Source organism: Culex quinquefasciatus, chromosome 3 (assembly GCF_015732765.1).
Source record: "Culex quinquefasciatus strain JHB chromosome 3, VPISU_Cqui_1.0_pri_paternal, whole genome shotgun sequence".
Classification (NCBI taxonomy): Eukaryota; Metazoa; Arthropoda; class Insecta; order Diptera; family Culicidae; genus Culex; species Culex quinquefasciatus.
In genome coordinates, this window is record NC_051863.1 from 38793267 (window position 1) to 38810749 (window position 17483).

General features: G+C 38.7%; 3 protein-coding genes across 3 annotated transcripts; 2 read left to right on the forward strand and 1 right to left on the reverse strand.

Annotated features, from left to right (window-relative positions):
• Positions 1 to 2634: 2634 nt before the first annotated feature.
• LOC6039380 (integrin beta-PS) lies at positions 2635 to 10783 on the reverse strand. The gene is made up of 8 exons (XM_001848942.2): positions 10694 to 10783; positions 10046 to 10449; positions 9755 to 9983; positions 9576 to 9681; positions 7327 to 7761; positions 3372 to 4102; positions 2845 to 3316; positions 2635 to 2787 (listed from the first exon to the last, which is right to left on the reverse strand). The coding sequence occupies exons 2-8, from the start codon at positions 10428 to 10430 to the stop codon at positions 2683 to 2685; spliced, it is 2463 nt and encodes an 820-aa protein (XP_001848994.2). The 5' UTR covers positions 10431 to 10449; positions 10694 to 10783; the 3' UTR covers positions 2635 to 2682.
• LOC119770170 (solute carrier family 12 member 1-like) lies at positions 7874 to 8761 on the forward strand. The gene is made up of 2 exons (XM_038264581.1): positions 7874 to 8210; positions 8267 to 8761. The coding sequence occupies exon 2, from the start codon at positions 8295 to 8297 to the stop codon at positions 8739 to 8741; it is 447 nt and encodes a 148-aa protein (XP_038120509.1). The 5' UTR covers positions 7874 to 8210; positions 8267 to 8294; the 3' UTR covers positions 8742 to 8761.
• Positions 10784 to 14301: 3518 nt separating the features above from the next.
• LOC6039379 (proteasome subunit alpha type-2) lies at positions 14302 to 15400 on the forward strand. Its single transcript, XM_038265368.1, has 3 exons — positions 14302 to 14480; positions 14551 to 14883; positions 14951 to 15400. The coding sequence occupies exons 1-3, from the start codon at positions 14440 to 14442 to the stop codon at positions 15279 to 15281; spliced, it is 705 nt and encodes a 234-aa protein (XP_038121296.1). The 5' UTR covers positions 14302 to 14439; the 3' UTR covers positions 15282 to 15400.
• Positions 15401 to 17483: the final 2083 nt, after the last annotated feature.

Genomic DNA, 17483 nt, shown 5'->3' on the forward strand with positions numbered 1-17483 from the left:
GGACGCGCAGTCCTGTTTTTTCGTGTTATTTTCCTTCTCTTTTATGTCGCTGTTCGAGTGCATGGGGTGATTGGTCATTATAATTAAATAATGGCATCAGTAGTGCGGTGCCTGTGTGGACGCGCAGTCCTGTTTTTTCGTGTTATTTTCCGTCTATTTTATGTCGCTGTTCGAGTGCATGGGGTGATTGTTGTTAATTACTTTATTTCCGGCAGCTTTAACCTTTCGGTCATTCGCTGCCCATGGGGTGATTGGTCATTATAATTAAATAATGGCATCAGTAGTGCGGTGCCTGTGTGGACGCGCAGTCCTGTTTTTTCGTGTTATTTTCCGTCTCTTTTATGTCGCTGTTCGAGTGCATGGGGTGATTGGTCATTATAATTAAATAATGGCATCAGTAGTGCGGTGCCTGTGTGGACGCGCAGTCCTGTTTTTCGTGTTATTTTCCGTCTCTTTTTTGTCGCTGTTCGAGTGCATGGGGTGATTGGTCATTATAATTAAATAATGGCATCAGTAGTGCGGTGCCTGTGTGGACGCGCAGTCCTGTTTTTTTCGTGTTATTTTCCGTCTCTTTTGTGTCGCTATTTGTGTACATGGGGTGATTGGATTTCTTCTTCTTCTTTTTCATTTATTTTTGTTCGCGCGTTCGTTGGCCGATGAGTTTTATTTTTGTTCTCTTTATATAGTTTTCGATAGAAACGATCCGATTTTTGTTTTATGAGACAAGCAAGTCGTATTGCTGGATTAAGTCCTTTCCATATCATCGAGGATCGAAAGGCACGTCGACGGATATGTTTTAAGGCTTATGATATAAAATAATTTTAATGAATGAAGCCCTTCCTACATCACCGTTGATCGGAAGGCACGCCGACGGAGAATTTCTGGAGAATCGCGGTCGAATTAATACTATATTTAAATCCCTAGATAAGTATCTTTCCGCAGCCGGCTGCCTAAGATTTTTAAAATTTCAACCGATAACAAATTGCTCATGGTCGCATCACCTACCACAGTGAATCCTGACCTCATACTCATCTTACTAACCCCTCAAAACTCATGTGATACTTTGTCGGAGACGCAGTCGATTTGGCGGTCCCATCACTCAAGTATCGGCTAACATTCCCATCCACTTCCCCGTGTCTTACCACTGGTCGTGGCCGGCGTCGGTATTGATCAGCACGATAGGGACCTTTGAAAATTGCGAAGGGGTGATGATTGGTTCCTACTTTTCATCTGTGGTCCACGGAGCAATGTTTGGGGGTCCTGGTCAATAACGAAGTAGCAGCTACGGGTAGACACCAATGCTATGCTATGCTAAAGAACAAGATTAAATTTGGTCAAATTTGAGTTTTAATGGTACATAAATATTGGCAAAAGGATGCAGTCAAAAATCAATTAATATTGTTTTTTTAATTATGATGATACTACATACTTGGGTAAGAGCTGATTAACAGGTTATCATTTAGTGATCTCTAAAAAAATAAAAATGGCAACGCAGCGCATGCAACTTGAAAAAAATTAAAAATATAAGAAGTTTTGTAAATTAATCTGTTTTATAGCAAATACTAAAAAATGAATATTTTTTTTTGAATTAAAGATAACTCCGACTCCGACTCCAACTCCGGGTAATCAGAAATTTTCAGCTCCGACTCCGACTCCGACTCCAGCTAATAAAATTTAGCCGACTCCGACTCCAGCTGTTCGAGTTTTTACGACTCCGACTCCGACTCCAGGATTACCAAAAAGACCCGACTCCACCGACTCCGGCTCCAACACCACAGCCCTGGTTTTTTGAATAGGTCTTATAAACATATGAAACACAATAGCTTATAGGACCTTTTCAAATAAAACTCTTTAAATCTGGAGTTTTTTGTAAAAGGTCTAATAAACCACATTTTTAGTAAGTTTTTCTTTTTTGGGTGTTTTTTAATACCCCTGACTCAAGGCGGTTTCGAAAACACCTAACAAGCAAATACCGAAAATTTGGTTTATTGGACCTTTTCAAAAATAATCCAGATATTATGCATACATATTTATTACAAATTTTTCATTAATTTTTTTATAAATCTTTTGTATCCCCCATAAATTTTTTCCAAAGAATCAGAAACAATATAAGATTTTTTTTAACTTTTTTTATTTTGTTGGTTTTTTCCTAGGTTTCTTCCTAATAGTGGTGGGCAGAGCCGCTCTTATTTTGGAGCCGCTCAATTTCGTTCGCTCATTTAAAAGAGCGGCTCTTATGAACGGCTCTTTCGCTCTGTTTAAAAATCAGGATAAAAAGGCTTTTTTCAAGAATGGTCTACCTATACTTCCTAAAGGTTCATCCGACCTTCAAATGTACACCATGAGTAGGATTTTATTTCAAATACCAAAATCTTCCAAAATTTAGTTAAAAGTCTTTTTTAAGCATAACTTTTGAAGTTTTCAACTAAAATGATCAATTTTCTATACGGACTTATGGGATCCCAAGACGGATCGAATGAGACCAAAATGCTAAAATTCGGTTGAACCAGTACCGAGATATTCGAAAGGAAATATAAGAATGATCCATCCATCCTACACATATTTTTACTCAATTTTATTGTTTTTATTTAAATCACCGTTATTCAAATATAATCACATATCAGATCAAAATAATTTTTAAATTAATCCAATTTTGATATCAAAATATTTGGCAAAAATACTTTATCCTCGCAATTGGCTAGCGGTTGCACCTTCCCCCGCCATTTTATCAGCAAAAGTTGGATTCTGAAAAGTGCTGGTCGGCTCCTTGTACAGAGGATTGTCGCTCTAAAAAAGTAGAACAAATTTAGAAAAAAAAAATCCTGGAATGATACCAAAACTTACCTCATCAAACTTCGCGTTCGCGCGTTCCTGCTCGAAGCGTGCGTACTCGCGACGGTCACAAATCGAAGTCACCAGTTTCCACACCAGCAGTGCGGCCAATCCCAGCAGAACAACCGCTCCGATCACGATAAGCACAACACCCAGCGTGAGTGGCACCGCCGGACAGGCGGGCTGTTCCAGCACGAGCAGCTTTTCCGAGTTGGCGTATTCGTTGTACATGAACTCGTAGCGGCACTGGTTGTGGGAAAAGGTGCACCGTTTGTCGCCAGCTTCTTCGTTGGGTTCTAGACTTCCAACGGACTGCAGTGAGAGGGAAGAACAATTCGCCGAACATTCCGCTTCGCTCCAGGGACCCGTCTTGAACTGTCTGCAGAGGACACAGCTCTCGTACTCGTTGCAACGGAGACCCGGACACGTGACGCATTTCTCGCAGTAACGACCGGAGAAGCGACCGTCATGGGTTTTCTTGCATCTGGAAGAATCAACGTTTGTCGACCTGGGTTTGGATTGAATTATCGTTGACTTACTTGCAAGCACCGCATTCGCAAGTTCCATGTCCAGAGCATACTTCATCACCGCCTTCGGGTTTGCAGGTATCCTCCGAGGTACTACAGTCGCAGGAAGGGCCCGTCCAGCCTGGATTACACTCGCACTGTCCGCAAACGCATCGACCTTGCTTCAATCCCGAGCAGTGCACACCATTAATACGTTCACACGAGAAGTTATCACACTCACAGTACTTTCCCGTGACTTGCTCCTCGGGGTTTTCACGCTTATAACACTCACACATTCCGCACTTGCACAGGCCACGCTCGTTGCATACACTAGAGGTGTTGGTCGGACGACAAGCGTTTGGGTCCATCGAGTCGACGTCCTTGGCGGAACATTCACACTTTTCACCCTTGAAGGCCATTCCACAGTTACAAACGCCACACTGTAACGTGCCGACACCGCTACACTCGGCGGCATTCTTCTGGCCTGTTCCCTCGCAAGGACATCCACAGAGCAACTCGAGGTTCACCGTCAGACTCTCGTCTATACCCACCGGAGAGATCTTCAGAACCTGTGTCCACTCTTGGGGATTCGCCGGACACCTGAGCAGGGTTATTTCCACTTCGAACTGCACCATTTCGTTTTGCTTCAGCTCATCACACTTGTTCCGTTGCTTTCGGACATTGTCCTTGCATGTAGAGAAGTACTTGATGTCCAGCAATCCTTCGATATGGTTGTCCTTCATCTCGATTGAAGAAGATATTTTCTGCAAAGTACAGACATCGTTATAGGGTATATGACCCTATTTTGGACCTAGTACCTATTTTGGACCTATTTTTATTAATCGAGGTAGTTCAGGCTTTTAAAGTACGAATTTACTGAATCCAACCAACAGAAAGTGTAAGCAGGATCGTTATGTAGCTTACCTCTTCCAAAAATGTTAACATTTTTGATTATTTCCGCTTGTTCAGCCACTTTTTCCAATGTCACTCGCATTTCCTATAATTTTCCTAGCACATCGATTAGGTCCAAAAATTTCGGCCTCGTTGCTTATCACTTTTGGCTCGGGACACCTTGTACAACTTTCTGTTTTTCACTAGCATCAAGCTATTTTCAGCCGGTTTCCGAGTAATGTAAATGTTATTTATTTAATACTTATATGTTTTTAGTCACTAAACCGTTGAAATTACTGATCTATAGTTAAAAAAAACTCAATTGAAAAAATAATTTCAAATCAGCCGCGTTGGATCAGTTTTTGGAGCTACTTTTCCTTCAGTTCAAGGCTATCACCAATACATGTATAACAAGGTGTTGCCAGTTTTGTTTATGAATTTATTTCGATACTTAATTGAAATTTAATGCCAAGTTTTTACTTAATAATTTAGATTAGTTTTTCCGACTGTAATTATTTCAAATAAAACTAAGCTTTAAAAGCAAATGATAAACAGAAACAATGAAAATATGATTTTTTAATGATAAACATGCAAATTAATAATAAAGGTAGGGATGATTTTTAAGACTGATTGCAATCTGACCTAAAATTTAAACTGATGTTGATATATTTTTCTCGCAGCCTCATTTTCCTCAATTCAGCTGCACCTATTAATTAATATTTGCTTCAAAAATGCAATCTGGCTACCCTGCTGGAATTGAACTGGAAACGATTGAAAAACCAAAAGGGCCTAGTTCATTCAATCGTCAGCTGTCACCGCGACAGGCGCTGTCAACCTTGCTCAAGAGTGGTTTCGATAAGGTCGTATGAATTTATTTGAAAAAATCTAGGGTTAGTTTTAAAAAGGTCCTAAGCGCTAATCGATCAGTTTTCGATAAATATACGAATTATAAAAGTTAAAAATGCTTTGAATTGTCATCTGCACGTCTTTCAAATGCTCTCTACTGGAAAACAATAAAATAATCGACATCAGGGATACCATCTGACTCGATTCCTTAGGCAAAAATAAGTATTAAGGTTTAAAGGTCGCTTTTTATCGTTGTTGTTTATATGGGGAAAACGCAAAAATGTATGCAGAAAAACATCGTTTCAGTATTTTTCTGCCAGGTGGCGCGGGTCTTGCCCAAAATTGTCCAAGTGTAAGATTCTCAACTTTGCCGAAGGGTGCAAAACGATCCGAGATGATCCTGATTTTAGGTTATTTTTTTTAAATATTTTCTTATGTACTTCTTATATACCCAGTATATAAGCCGATTTCTTTTCATCGCATTGCTAATAATTCATCAGGATCAACTCGGATCGTTGTGGACCCTTCGACAAAGTTGCAGGGAATTGAATTTCCTACAGGATCTCACACTTGGACTATTTTGGGCGAGACCCGTGCCACCTGGCAGAAAAATACTGAAATGATGTTTTCTGAAAACATTTTTGCGATTTTCTCCATATAAACTTCAACGATAAAAAGCGACTTTTTAAGGTGAAACGCCTCATCATCACCAATGTCGATGTGTTAGTGCGATGTGAGTGTATTGGAACGATGATGATTAACCGATTTGGCTCAAAATAGGCACAGTTACTTATTATTGCCTAAACAATTGAACCTAGGGGTATCTCTAGAGATTTCACAAAAAAATATTTTTTCTTGCCAGCCTAATATATATAATTAGAAATACAGGTATTTATAACGTATTTTTACACAATGGACAGCGTTGGCTTATAATTAATTACACTTTTAGATTACTGCGTCAATCATATTAGAAACACAAATAAACCATAAATTTGATCAAAATATTTCGATTATTGTTCATTTTTCCTTATTCTGAAGTGTAACTGTATCTCCAGCTTTGAAAATTTATAAATTTTTGTGGGAATTTAAATCATTTCGAAAAAAACAATCTAAGAGATTTTGAAAGAAGATGTGTGTGAAACAATTTCGATGAATGGAGAGCTAGTTTAGTCTTTGTGCACTTCGCAGTGTTGCTAGTTGGGCAAATTGCAGCTTTCAGACCATCCCGGATCGTTTCCTGCAAGCTCCGGAAAGGAGAGATAAAATGAAATCATTGCAACTGTTAGAAAAATAAAAATCTTCGAAAACAAATTGTGGTATTGGAGGTAAATGCGATGTTAACTATGAGGATGTAGTCTAATTTTGTACTTTTATATATTTTTTGATTTGAGACATAACTAGTTACATGGTTTATTCAACACCTATAATATAATCAATTTTGAAACTACGCCCCTCCTAGCCGATCCGAACGGTAGGCAATCTTGTCAAATCTTACATTGTTTTTTAAAAGTGAAACATGTAGTTAAACTTTCTGTCAAGTGACTGTAAAGTTTAACATAACAGATGCGAAAGTTTCACACCAAGTTACAAGCTATAATCTCCCTTTAAAATTTCTTGATTGTTTAATAGGTAATATTTGAAATTCAGCTCTCCGTATAATAACGTCTCAACCCTTTTCTATATTCTAATGCTTGAACATTTAGTCGGAAGAATACGCAAATTGGAAAATAGGACAGCGACTTGCTAAGGATGCGTGAGTTTTCCATTCAATATAATTAAAACACGTTTTCAAATTTAAATCAATTATTTTTTAATAATTATTTAAATTCTGAAATAAATATTTTCCAATTTAAATCGTGGATAGGCCCTTTGGTTTATCAACCCGAGCTTTTGTAAGTGTGCGTTTTGACGTCGCACGCCGCAATTCAAGTTGTCAAAATTTCAACCAATCAGAGTGTGGGTCCAAAATAGGTTCAACGATGTCTCCAAAATACATTCAATAAGTCCAAAATGCATCCAAAAAATGTTTTACTTGAAATTCCTAATTCAATGAAATGGTTAAATTATTTTCAATTTTCAATAGTACACTTTGTTAAGCATAAATTAAGGCACAAAACAATCCTGAAACGAGCCAAATTAGTTAGACCGTTCCTGAGAACCATGCGAAATATGTTAACGCTTTGCATAGTAGGTCCAAAATAGGGCCATATACCCTATACAAGATTTGCAATGATTTTACTCATCCACCTACATTGTACTGCTCGTACACCAGCGAAACAATGTTGGACGAATCATTCGACAGCATTGCCGCCGAAGCGCCATCGATCAGCCTGGCGAGTCCTTCGTACACCGGCAGCTGATTCTCCGTTACCGCAAAGATGACATTAATCTGATTGTCCTGCACCTTCTTGTTGACCTGCGAGATGCTGGGATAGTCCTGCAGAGTTGAGTGCGTGTACAGATTGTGCGAATTCATGTGGCACTCGCCGTCGTTGGGAACGATCAACCCGGCCAGCTTTCCGTCTCCCGCGTAATGGAAGCCACCGTCCGTGGAGAGCAGCAGCAGCCGACGGGCTTGGGTGCGCCAGCCAATCTCGTTCCGGCACACGACGGCTTGCAGCAGAGCGTCCAGACTTCCCTCGGGACCGTCTAGGTTCGAGGAGATCTTTGCACTTTTGACTTTTTCCTGAGAAATGAGATGCATTACGCCATATTCTGCGGAACTTTATCTAGCTTTTCACAAAATTTGTTATTTTTATTTGGATAACACTCATTCCAGTTTGATTGCTTAATGGCACTCAAAATAATCCACACGTTGATGCTACCTGAAAAATCACGTAACCCTGATTTTCCCCTCGCTAGGCTCGATTTACGTGACACACGTAAAAATAATGTGAAAGTGTACTGGCAAAAAAATGTTTTCACGTTGATGTTACGTGAAAAGCCTTATGATATTTTTCCACTAGGGTTTTCCATGTAGTTTTTATGTGTTTTGAAATGTAACTTCAACGGAACTCGAGTGCGCCATTCGGTGAAATTTCTACGTGATTATTTTAGTATGAAAATTGATGGCATTCGGTGAAGAACTGCTGCCGGACTTGTGGTCGCAAAATTTCATCGAAAATGTAACAGATGGTAAGTTAAATTTATTTAAACAGTTTTTTAAACGAATTAATGTTTTTTTGTTTCAGATGTCTAGAAGAAGCATCTTCTTTCTCGATGGCCATTGGCATTCTGGCCGGTGATATCACCAGCGGTGACCTGAAGAACGCCTCGAAGGCGATCCCAGGCGCAATCTCGGTCATCATCCTGACGTCGATTTCGTCCGTCGGAACGCCAATTGTGGCCGATATTACTGTGGTGATTGACGCCACCGGAAATGTTTCAGACTTGGCCAACGGGTCGTGGATCTATGCCGATTGTGCCCCGGAGAAGTACGAGTACGGATTACACAACTCGTTCCAGGTCATGGAGTTGGTATCTGGTCCAATCATCTACGCCGAGTACGCCGAAAAACATCTCCGCGGTCAGCAGAATCGGCAAACTTTGACCACATATCATACACATCATACAGTGCAGTCATCAGTTTATTTCCGGCAAGAGGCACCACATTACAAAGTTGTGTACAGTGGAATCGTTTCAAAAAAGTTGAAAAAGTATAAATAAAAAAGTATCTGCTAATTAAAATTAATTCTTCTTATTTCCACCCAAAAAAAAAAAAGAAACTAAAATCAGAAACTACTACTATAAAGTTCAGTAACGCTTACTACAACATACATGTAGAAATCATCGATTGAATCATTTAGCTTTTACGTGTGAAACACGTAGAATCAACGTGAAGGGATCTGGCCAAACAAATTCCGTTTCTACTAGGGTCACCTCGTAGAAGTTACGTGAAAACCCTAGTGGAAAAATACCACAAAGCTTTTCACGTAACTTCAACGTGAATATTTTTTTGAGTGGGCTACGACTCCCACCTCATTAGTGGAAAGTCCAGGGGTTCTATTCCCTATCGGTCTCCTTATTTATTTATTTTTTCATTAGGCTGGTACAAATATTTTTAAAAGTTTGTGTCACCCCCCCCCCCCCCTTCAAAATTGGCCCGAAAAATCAGGGGGCAAAAAAAAAATTTTTACAATAAATTTCAAAATTTCATTGAAAATTCAAGTGCAACCAGCTGAAATCAAATTAAAATACATTCTTTTGCGTTTAAAATAATTTTTAGCATGTTTGGGTTTATTAAAAAATCTTAAGATTTTTTGAAAATTTTCGATGCAAAATCTTTTTTTTCGATACAATTTTTGTTTTTGTCAGATCTTAGATTTTTTGAAAGCTAATGATTGCAAAACAACTGGACTAGTGTAAAATGCATTATAAAACACTTTTTTCATTTAAATGTGAAGACTATGGCTTGTTATTAAAATTTTTATATTTTTTTTTATTTTTTTTTATCAAAAAAAATAATAGAAATTCTACAGAATTACTTCAACCTAATCTTACCTGAAATTCTTCCGTATCGGTACTGAGCGACACATGGTTTAGATATCCGTACGGAGACTCACACACAGCAGTTTTACCTTTATTTAAGACACATGGGTTCTTTAGACTAGAATAAAAAGTTCGTAAAATGTTCGATTGAAATACGTGATCACCGTTGCTGCAACAACACAAATACTTACAGCTTGGGAGCAGTCGACACGAACGGCATCAACTTTTTCTCGACAAATGAACCGAACCCGAGCCGGAAGTTGCTGGTAATTTTGCGCATTTCCCTGGACAGCTCGACGCCCAGCTGCGAAAGCGTTTCCTTGTCGTCCCTCATCGACTCGGACAGGTCCATCAGGTAGTACAGATCAACCGGATAGTCTTCGGCCTGCGAGTACTTGACGTTCATTTTGTAGACCTCACCTGGGTTAAGTTTAAGTTGTTTTACTTCAAAAATTCTCGCAATAATTTTCAAACTTTCTTACCAAGTCGAAGCTTCAGCTGGGCCTCTTGAGGATAAATTTGAACAATTTCCTCCGCAGATTTCGTCCCATTTCTGGATGCTTTGCTCAATTTCTTGGCAACCGTTTCACGAAACTCATTTCTAGGATCAACGGTCAACTTTCCGGGACAGTAGTTTCCATCGGGCACGTGACATCGAGGTTTTTGGAAATTTGGTTCCGAGCACCAGCCGCACGTGCTCGTCTGGATGCACTCCCGGCAGGTTAGCTTGCCTTCGCAAATTTTGGACGACGAGGAAGGCTGGCCAGTTGTAAATTTAGCGCAGGACACTGCGATAATTGTAAGGATGACGAATTTCGCCCAACATTTGGGCTGATTACATGCCATTTTCACTGCTGATGTGATCATGATGAGGGAATGTCGTTAACTGGAATGGCAACGAATAATGGAATTCAAGATAAAAAATAAATCAGATATCGTAACAGGGAAGTTTACGAATAGTATTCATGGTTGAGGTTGTAACAACAATTTACATGCAAACTAAAACTTCTCAAATTCTAAAGATTTAAAGAAGGAATCATATTTTTTAACTTTATAAAAAGTGAGTCAGATAATCTTGTACTATAGAAATTTGAAAAAAAAAATTGTCCAGAACATTCATCGCAACATACCTAATTACTGCACGGGATTCCCACTTCCTTCAATTATGTTTCATACTTTTAAACACTGAGAACTTAGTTCCGATCTGATCGAGGTCTGTCCAACAACTGACCGGCAAATTAAGTGCTGGACGTATTGCAGGACTAGTATGTAGAGTTGAGCAGTTTACATGTGGATTGATAAGAATCGGTACGCCTTCACTATGACGTCTTATATTTTCCCAGATACGCGCCGGGTGGATTCTCCCTATGTTTTGGCCTGTTGTTGCTTCTACTTTTAAGATAAACTAATACATAACAAATCGGCCGATTTGATGACATATTATTTTTTGAATTTTTTGATTTCGTGGGGTCTACGCTTTGACCAAAGAAGCTACTTCACATCAGTGGTTTGCCCATACAAGTCTCCGTACAATTTGGAGAGCAATCCATAAAAAATGGTATAAAAATATTTGAAAATCTGTACTGTGGGCAGGAATTTTCTAAACAATTTAGTATTTTCAGCAAAGTTGTGGACTATTCAGACAAAAATAGTAACACTAAAAAAAAAGCTAAAAATGCCACCGGGTCCGTCTGGGATTGAACCCATGCCTTACTGGGGTCGCTATACGTTCTCGGGGATGGTCCCTATACGTTCTCGACGATAAAGCTTATTTTTCTGAGTACAATGACCTTTGGTACGGCCGCAAAGGATTTAAAATCGATTTTTGATTCAGTTTTTAAAAATTAACTTCGCGGCCTTTCTTGACAGAAAAGGTCCTACTAGAGCGTCCAATTTCCCGTCCCGGGAAAAAAATTCCCGGGAATTCCCGGGATTTCCCGAAAAAAAATATTTCCCGTTTCCCGGGAAATTTGTAAATTTCCCGGGAATTCCCGAAATTCAAGCAAAAGTATAGATTTTTTTTTAACTTTTTGGCACATTTTTTAAATTTGAATAAAAAATTGTTAAAGAACTATATTTTATTTTGTTCAATTTAATTTACTGTTTATATTGAACTTATCAGTTTGTCTGAAATTTTCAAGACAAGGTTTTTTTAGATGGTGTTAATTTCTGAAGCATTTATAACTAGAAATAAATCTTGTTTTTTTGTTGGGTAACACAAATTATGATTTTTGGAATGAAAATATACTCTTATATTTTTGGTACGTTTTCAAACGAATGTTATAAAATGATGTTATATCATTTGAAAATATAGTATCCCTTCCCGCCAAGATCAAAATTGAGAATTACGGTGATCACTAAAACCCATTTGCTCAGATAATTTCCGAATTTTCAATTATGGGCAGTAGAGCTACCAGGGGCGTAACAGGTTTAAATATGATACTTTTTAACTACTTTTTTTGACTATAAAAATTCTTTTTATCGGAGTCATTTCTTAGGCTGAATCATACAAAAAATCATTAAAAAACTACTTCGTGTAATCAGGTACCAACAACAAAAAAAAACGAACATATTTCAGAAACTCGCTCAAAATATTTGAAAACTTGTGATTGCATAAAAATGGTATTTCAAGTGAAAAGGCAGATTTTTAAAAAAATATTTGTCATGAAAATCATATTTTCTAAGTTATTTTTTAGTTTAGACTTAACAATCACAGTCACAGAGACACATTTGGAAGCAATTTTGTGGTTTTGTAGCATGGGTTCATTTTGCTCACTGTCCACACACTGTGATTTAAAAAATAATACTTCCTACAAGAAAATACTTGTTTGATATTTTGTACAAATGGAAAGACAGCATATTAATTTAGAAAATTTATGTATTTTCATGAAGTTATATTTTTTTACAAGCAGTCAAGGTATTAATTGATCCTCATACTTATTTGGACCATTTTTGTTGCAAATTTACAAAAAAAGTGCAAAATATCAATCAGAACCCGGTTCAGAACAATTTTTGATAAATTTAAAATTTCCCGGGAATTCCCGGGATTTCCCGGGAAATTTGTTAAATATTTCCCGTTTCCCGGGAATTTTGTTACCCCGGGAAATTGGACGCTCTAGGTCCTACTTGACAGCTCGTTCCAAGGGGTCCATTGTTGATCCCTCGAAAAAAAAAATTCTTATCAATAATGTTTTTTGCATTAAAATGATGGTTAAAAAGGTCAGAAATTGTTTTAATCGTGTATTTAACCGCTGTACCTACATAAACATTGACAAAGGACTATTTGCTATCGAAAATAATGCAGCAATTTTTTGGAGAAAGTGCAGCAACTTCAAGGCTCTGGAAGGCATCATTCCTGATCAGCCATTTGTCGGCCATGTTTGTTTTAGAAAAACATTCTTATCTTGATTCACAATTCAGTTAAAAAATGGTTTTCTTTGTGTTGTTTGTAAAAGCATTTAACATATAGTGATTTTTTTTTTTCATATACATCAGAACCACCATTGACAGTCAAACGTGCAAGCTATTTAAACACGCAAATAACATTCCAAAAGGGTGTAGCTCCAAAACATCACTGTTTACACGAAATTTGATTTCAGATTCGGATTCAGCGACCAAAATTACTATAAGAAAGCATACCCTGACCTTTGCGACACATGCTTGCAACATCGTGTAATTAGTAGGCCTTGCTTCTGAATTCTGAGAAATTTTAAAAATTGGCACTTTTTTTCTCACTAAAACTCAAATATTTCGGCTCTGGAGTGTCGAAATTGCATTTTCTCAGAGGGAAAAATGTTCGCCATGAAATTTCCTACAAGCATTGGTTTTACTGAGAAAACTAGGCTACCCTAAATTAAATGAGCATTTCTGAAAAAAGCTTCGAAAAAATGCGATTTTTTCGACATAAATCCGCTTGGGAGAGTCCAAAAACTTAGGTTTTGGTCCAATAGTGCATCTTAATCTATGGACAAAAACCTATCATTTGAAGATAATGCTCACCAGATCGAATCAGTTTTTGTATTGATTCCATGCGATTTTAGAAAATTTGTTAAAAAAAAGTGACTTTTTTCAGTAAATCGACTAGGGGGTGCGAGAAAGTATTTTATTATTTTTTCTTGTCTAAGAAACATTGTTCCTAACATCATAATCTATCGTTTAAGAAGTGAGCACCTGAAATTCCTCGACATGACCTCAAAATGGGACAGGCTAGTGTGCACTAATTTAAAAAAAATAAAAACTTCGACTATTTCCAATAAATGCTCTTAAAAATGGCTTTAACTTGAAAACGGTGCACCTTATTAAAATTTCACTAAAGTACTCTTTAATTGCAAATTTGATTTGATTTTTTTACCGTATATATATATTTTTTCGGTGTTGTCCTTATCCATACCTACAACTTTGCCGAAGACACCAAATCGATCAAAAATTTCTTCTAAAGATACAGATTTTTGAATTTTCATACATCGTTTTTGTATGGATAGCTGCCAAATTTTTATGGAATATTATATGGACAAACTAGTGATGCAAAATGGCTAACTTTTTATGACGAGACCATGCACAAACAACGTTGACACTTTTTTGGAAATCTCAAAATTCCCGTTCTGTTAATTCAAAATTCCAAAATAACGATGTTGTGCGGTAATCAACATTCTCCCTTTCTCATCTCACTCCAATCTCTCTCACTTCTCAAGCGGTGCCGCGTTTCTCACCTCTCACCACTCTCCGCTTTTCGCGTTGTCATCTGTCAGTTTTCGTGAATAAGCTGTTTTCGGTGCCGCATTTGGAGCAAGCTGGTTTGGTGTCTCGGAAATAGTGCGTTTTAAACCCGAAATAACCCGATAAATCGGTCCCCCAGTTACGGTCCACCCGGTCCAGGATGGCCTCCGAACGTTACAGCTTCTCGCTGACCACTTTCAGGTGAGTTTGGTCGATTACTTTGTTCTGGGAGTAAGTTTACCTGCAATGTCTTCTTCTTTTTCGCTGGTAGCCCTTCCGGGAAGCTGGTCCAGATCGAGTATGCTCTTGCCGCGGTATCGGCCGGCGCACCGTCGGTCGGGATTAAGGCCTCGAACGGAGTCGTGATCGCGACGGAGAACAAGCAGAAGTCGATCCTGTACGACGAGCACAGCGTCCACAAGGTCGAGATGGTTACGAACCACATCGGAATGATCTACTCCGGCATGGGTCCTGACTATCGGCTACTGGTCAAGCAGGCCCGCAAGATTGCCCAGAACTACTTCCTGACGTACCGCGAGCCGATTCCGACGTCGCAGCTGGTGCAGAAGATCGCCACCGTGATGCAGGAGTACACCCAGTCGGGGTAGGTTCCTGGACCCGAGGACAGGGGCGAGGACAATAATTGATATTCTCTTTTTTCCCATTTCTAGTGGCGTTCGTCCATTCGGAGTTTCGCTGCTGATTTGCGGCTGGGACGAAGATCGTCCGTATCTGTTCCAGTGCGATCCGTCCGGGGCGTACTTTGCCTGGAAGGCCACCGCCATGGGCAAGAACGCCATCAACGGAAAGACCTTCCTGGAGAAGCGCTACAGCGAGGACCTGGAGCTGGACGATGCCGTCCACACGGCGATCCTGACGCTCAAGGAGGGCTTCGAGGGCCAGATGAACGCGGACAACATCGAGGTGGGAATCTGTGATGCGAACGGGTTCCGCCGGCTGGACCCGTCCGACGTCAAGGACTATCTGGCCAACATCCCGTAAATGTGGCAAGGTTTAGGCTTAACATACAACGCATTCATTATTTTTTTGCTCTGAATGATTAAAATAGGTGATCTTTTGCACTTGGTATTCAATAAACTCTTGGAAGATTAATACATAAATTAACCTGTTTTATTTGATAGAACTCGCACTCAAATTCTGATGCTGTTTCTGTAGACTGGTGGTGTGTTCCCACGCTTCATCCTCCCCTGTAAATTTAGAATTGTGCTGTTGTTTTGATACTATGTGTTCAAACTCAAATTCAACGAATCATCTCTGCGGTAAATTTTACGCAGTACGTCTGGCCACTTTAACGTTTCAATGCAATGGCGCACTAGAAATGTCAAATTACAAGAAGAAGGCTAGGCGGAATCTATAGATAATATAATATAAGGATTTCCAGCATGGATTTTGGAGTAATTTCAAAAAAAAGCTAGAAATCTGGAAAATTTGGTTTGAAAACTTTTTATTGGATGTTAAATATTGGTCAAATATAGTGGATAGATATCAACATGAATCCGACTGTTCTGAAGAAATATCCCTTAAATTGATAAAAAAAATTCAAAAAAAATGGGTCTCTTAGTCAAAAAAGAGTCCTTTCACGGTGCCAAATATCAGACATACCGATTTTTTCATCTTTTAGTTTGTTCTACAAAACACACCGTGAAAGTTGGCACGAAATGACCCCCCATAATAAACCTTACTAGCCTTAACAATAAACTTCAGTTTGACAACTGATTTTGACGTTCAAATTAGCGAGCATTCGAATCAGCGGACATTCAAAGTAGCGAAATTCGAACTAACGAACCCGCTCTGTATATGAATTAAAAAAAATCAAGATGAAACTTTCAAAAATTCAAAAAAATAAATTAGAAATTTCACACCTGGAAAAAATTAAAGGCCCTAGCAAAGTTTGTGCAAAATAAAAAAAAACCAATGGAAATTAAAATTGCATTAAATGGGTTGTATGTGGGAAACAATTCTAGTAAAACATTGTAATATGTCCGAAGCCGAAGTGTAAACAAAGAGTCTATCCTGCTCGTTCCTTATGTACACATCAACTGACGTGAGCAGGATAGACTCTTTGTTTACACTTCGGCTTCGGCCCTATTACAATGTTTTGCTAGAATTTATTGTTCATTACCAGCGATGGAATAATCCTAAGAGATCCTCTTAGGAATAATCATCATCAAAAGCAGGGGCGCCGACTCTGGGGGCACGGTACTTTTGCCCCCCCCCCCTAAAATTTGGCTGAGGGCAGCCCATACATTGTGCCCCCCCAGAAATTTTGGAAGAAAAATATTATTGTTTCAAATATAAAAATATCACAAAAATGCAGGCCAAGTGCGAATGATTCTGATGATATCTCTTCAGTTGACGCTCAGGCGAGGAACATCCTGGAAGGAGCGTCACTGACTACGTCCGTAGTCCTGTTAGATCTTTCTTGATCAGGACAGTATAGCTCTGGTTCCTTGCAAGTGTCCTATTTTCTTACCTCCACGTTGGCTTGGTTTTCATGATGACCTAGCTGGTGGCCTGTGGAAACGGATCGTAAACCTTTGACCAGCGAGGGTCAGAGTCGAGACGGCTAGAAGAAAGGGCGCGTCAATGTGGGAAAGGGAAGTAATTTGTGATTGTAGACGGTATTGTTTAGATTCGCAGTATGTTGAGTCAACTGCTGTGGATGTACCTGAACGTTGCAGAACGGGGTTTCCTCCTCCTTTCCATTTCCAGCTACCATCTATCATCTGTTTATTTTGTTTCACTGATTTTCTTAAACGGCTTTGGTTTATTATCCTCCATTTGATTTCTATTTTACTTATTTGATTCTCTTATTTCTCAACGCTTTTCCACTCTATTTTACTAATTGATGCTGCTGCAACAAACTGTCTGCTTTCCCTTAATTTGGCAGCGATGTCAATTTTGTTTATCATGTGCCTTTTCTTTATTTATCTATTTCAATAATTTCTCATCTTCCCTGTAAATTGCCCTCAATACAATCTAAGCATGTTTGTTACCTCTATTTATTAACTATTGTTAATTTCTTTATCTTCTTCATAAATTACTATCTTTCTTTTACTATTGATTCTTTACATAGTATATTTCTTTCACTGTCCATTGTTTTGAAACTTCACCTTTTTCTTAAGCAAGTGAGGTTCGAGCCCTGACTCAATTTATGAAATGATTAAAGGATTAACGCAAATA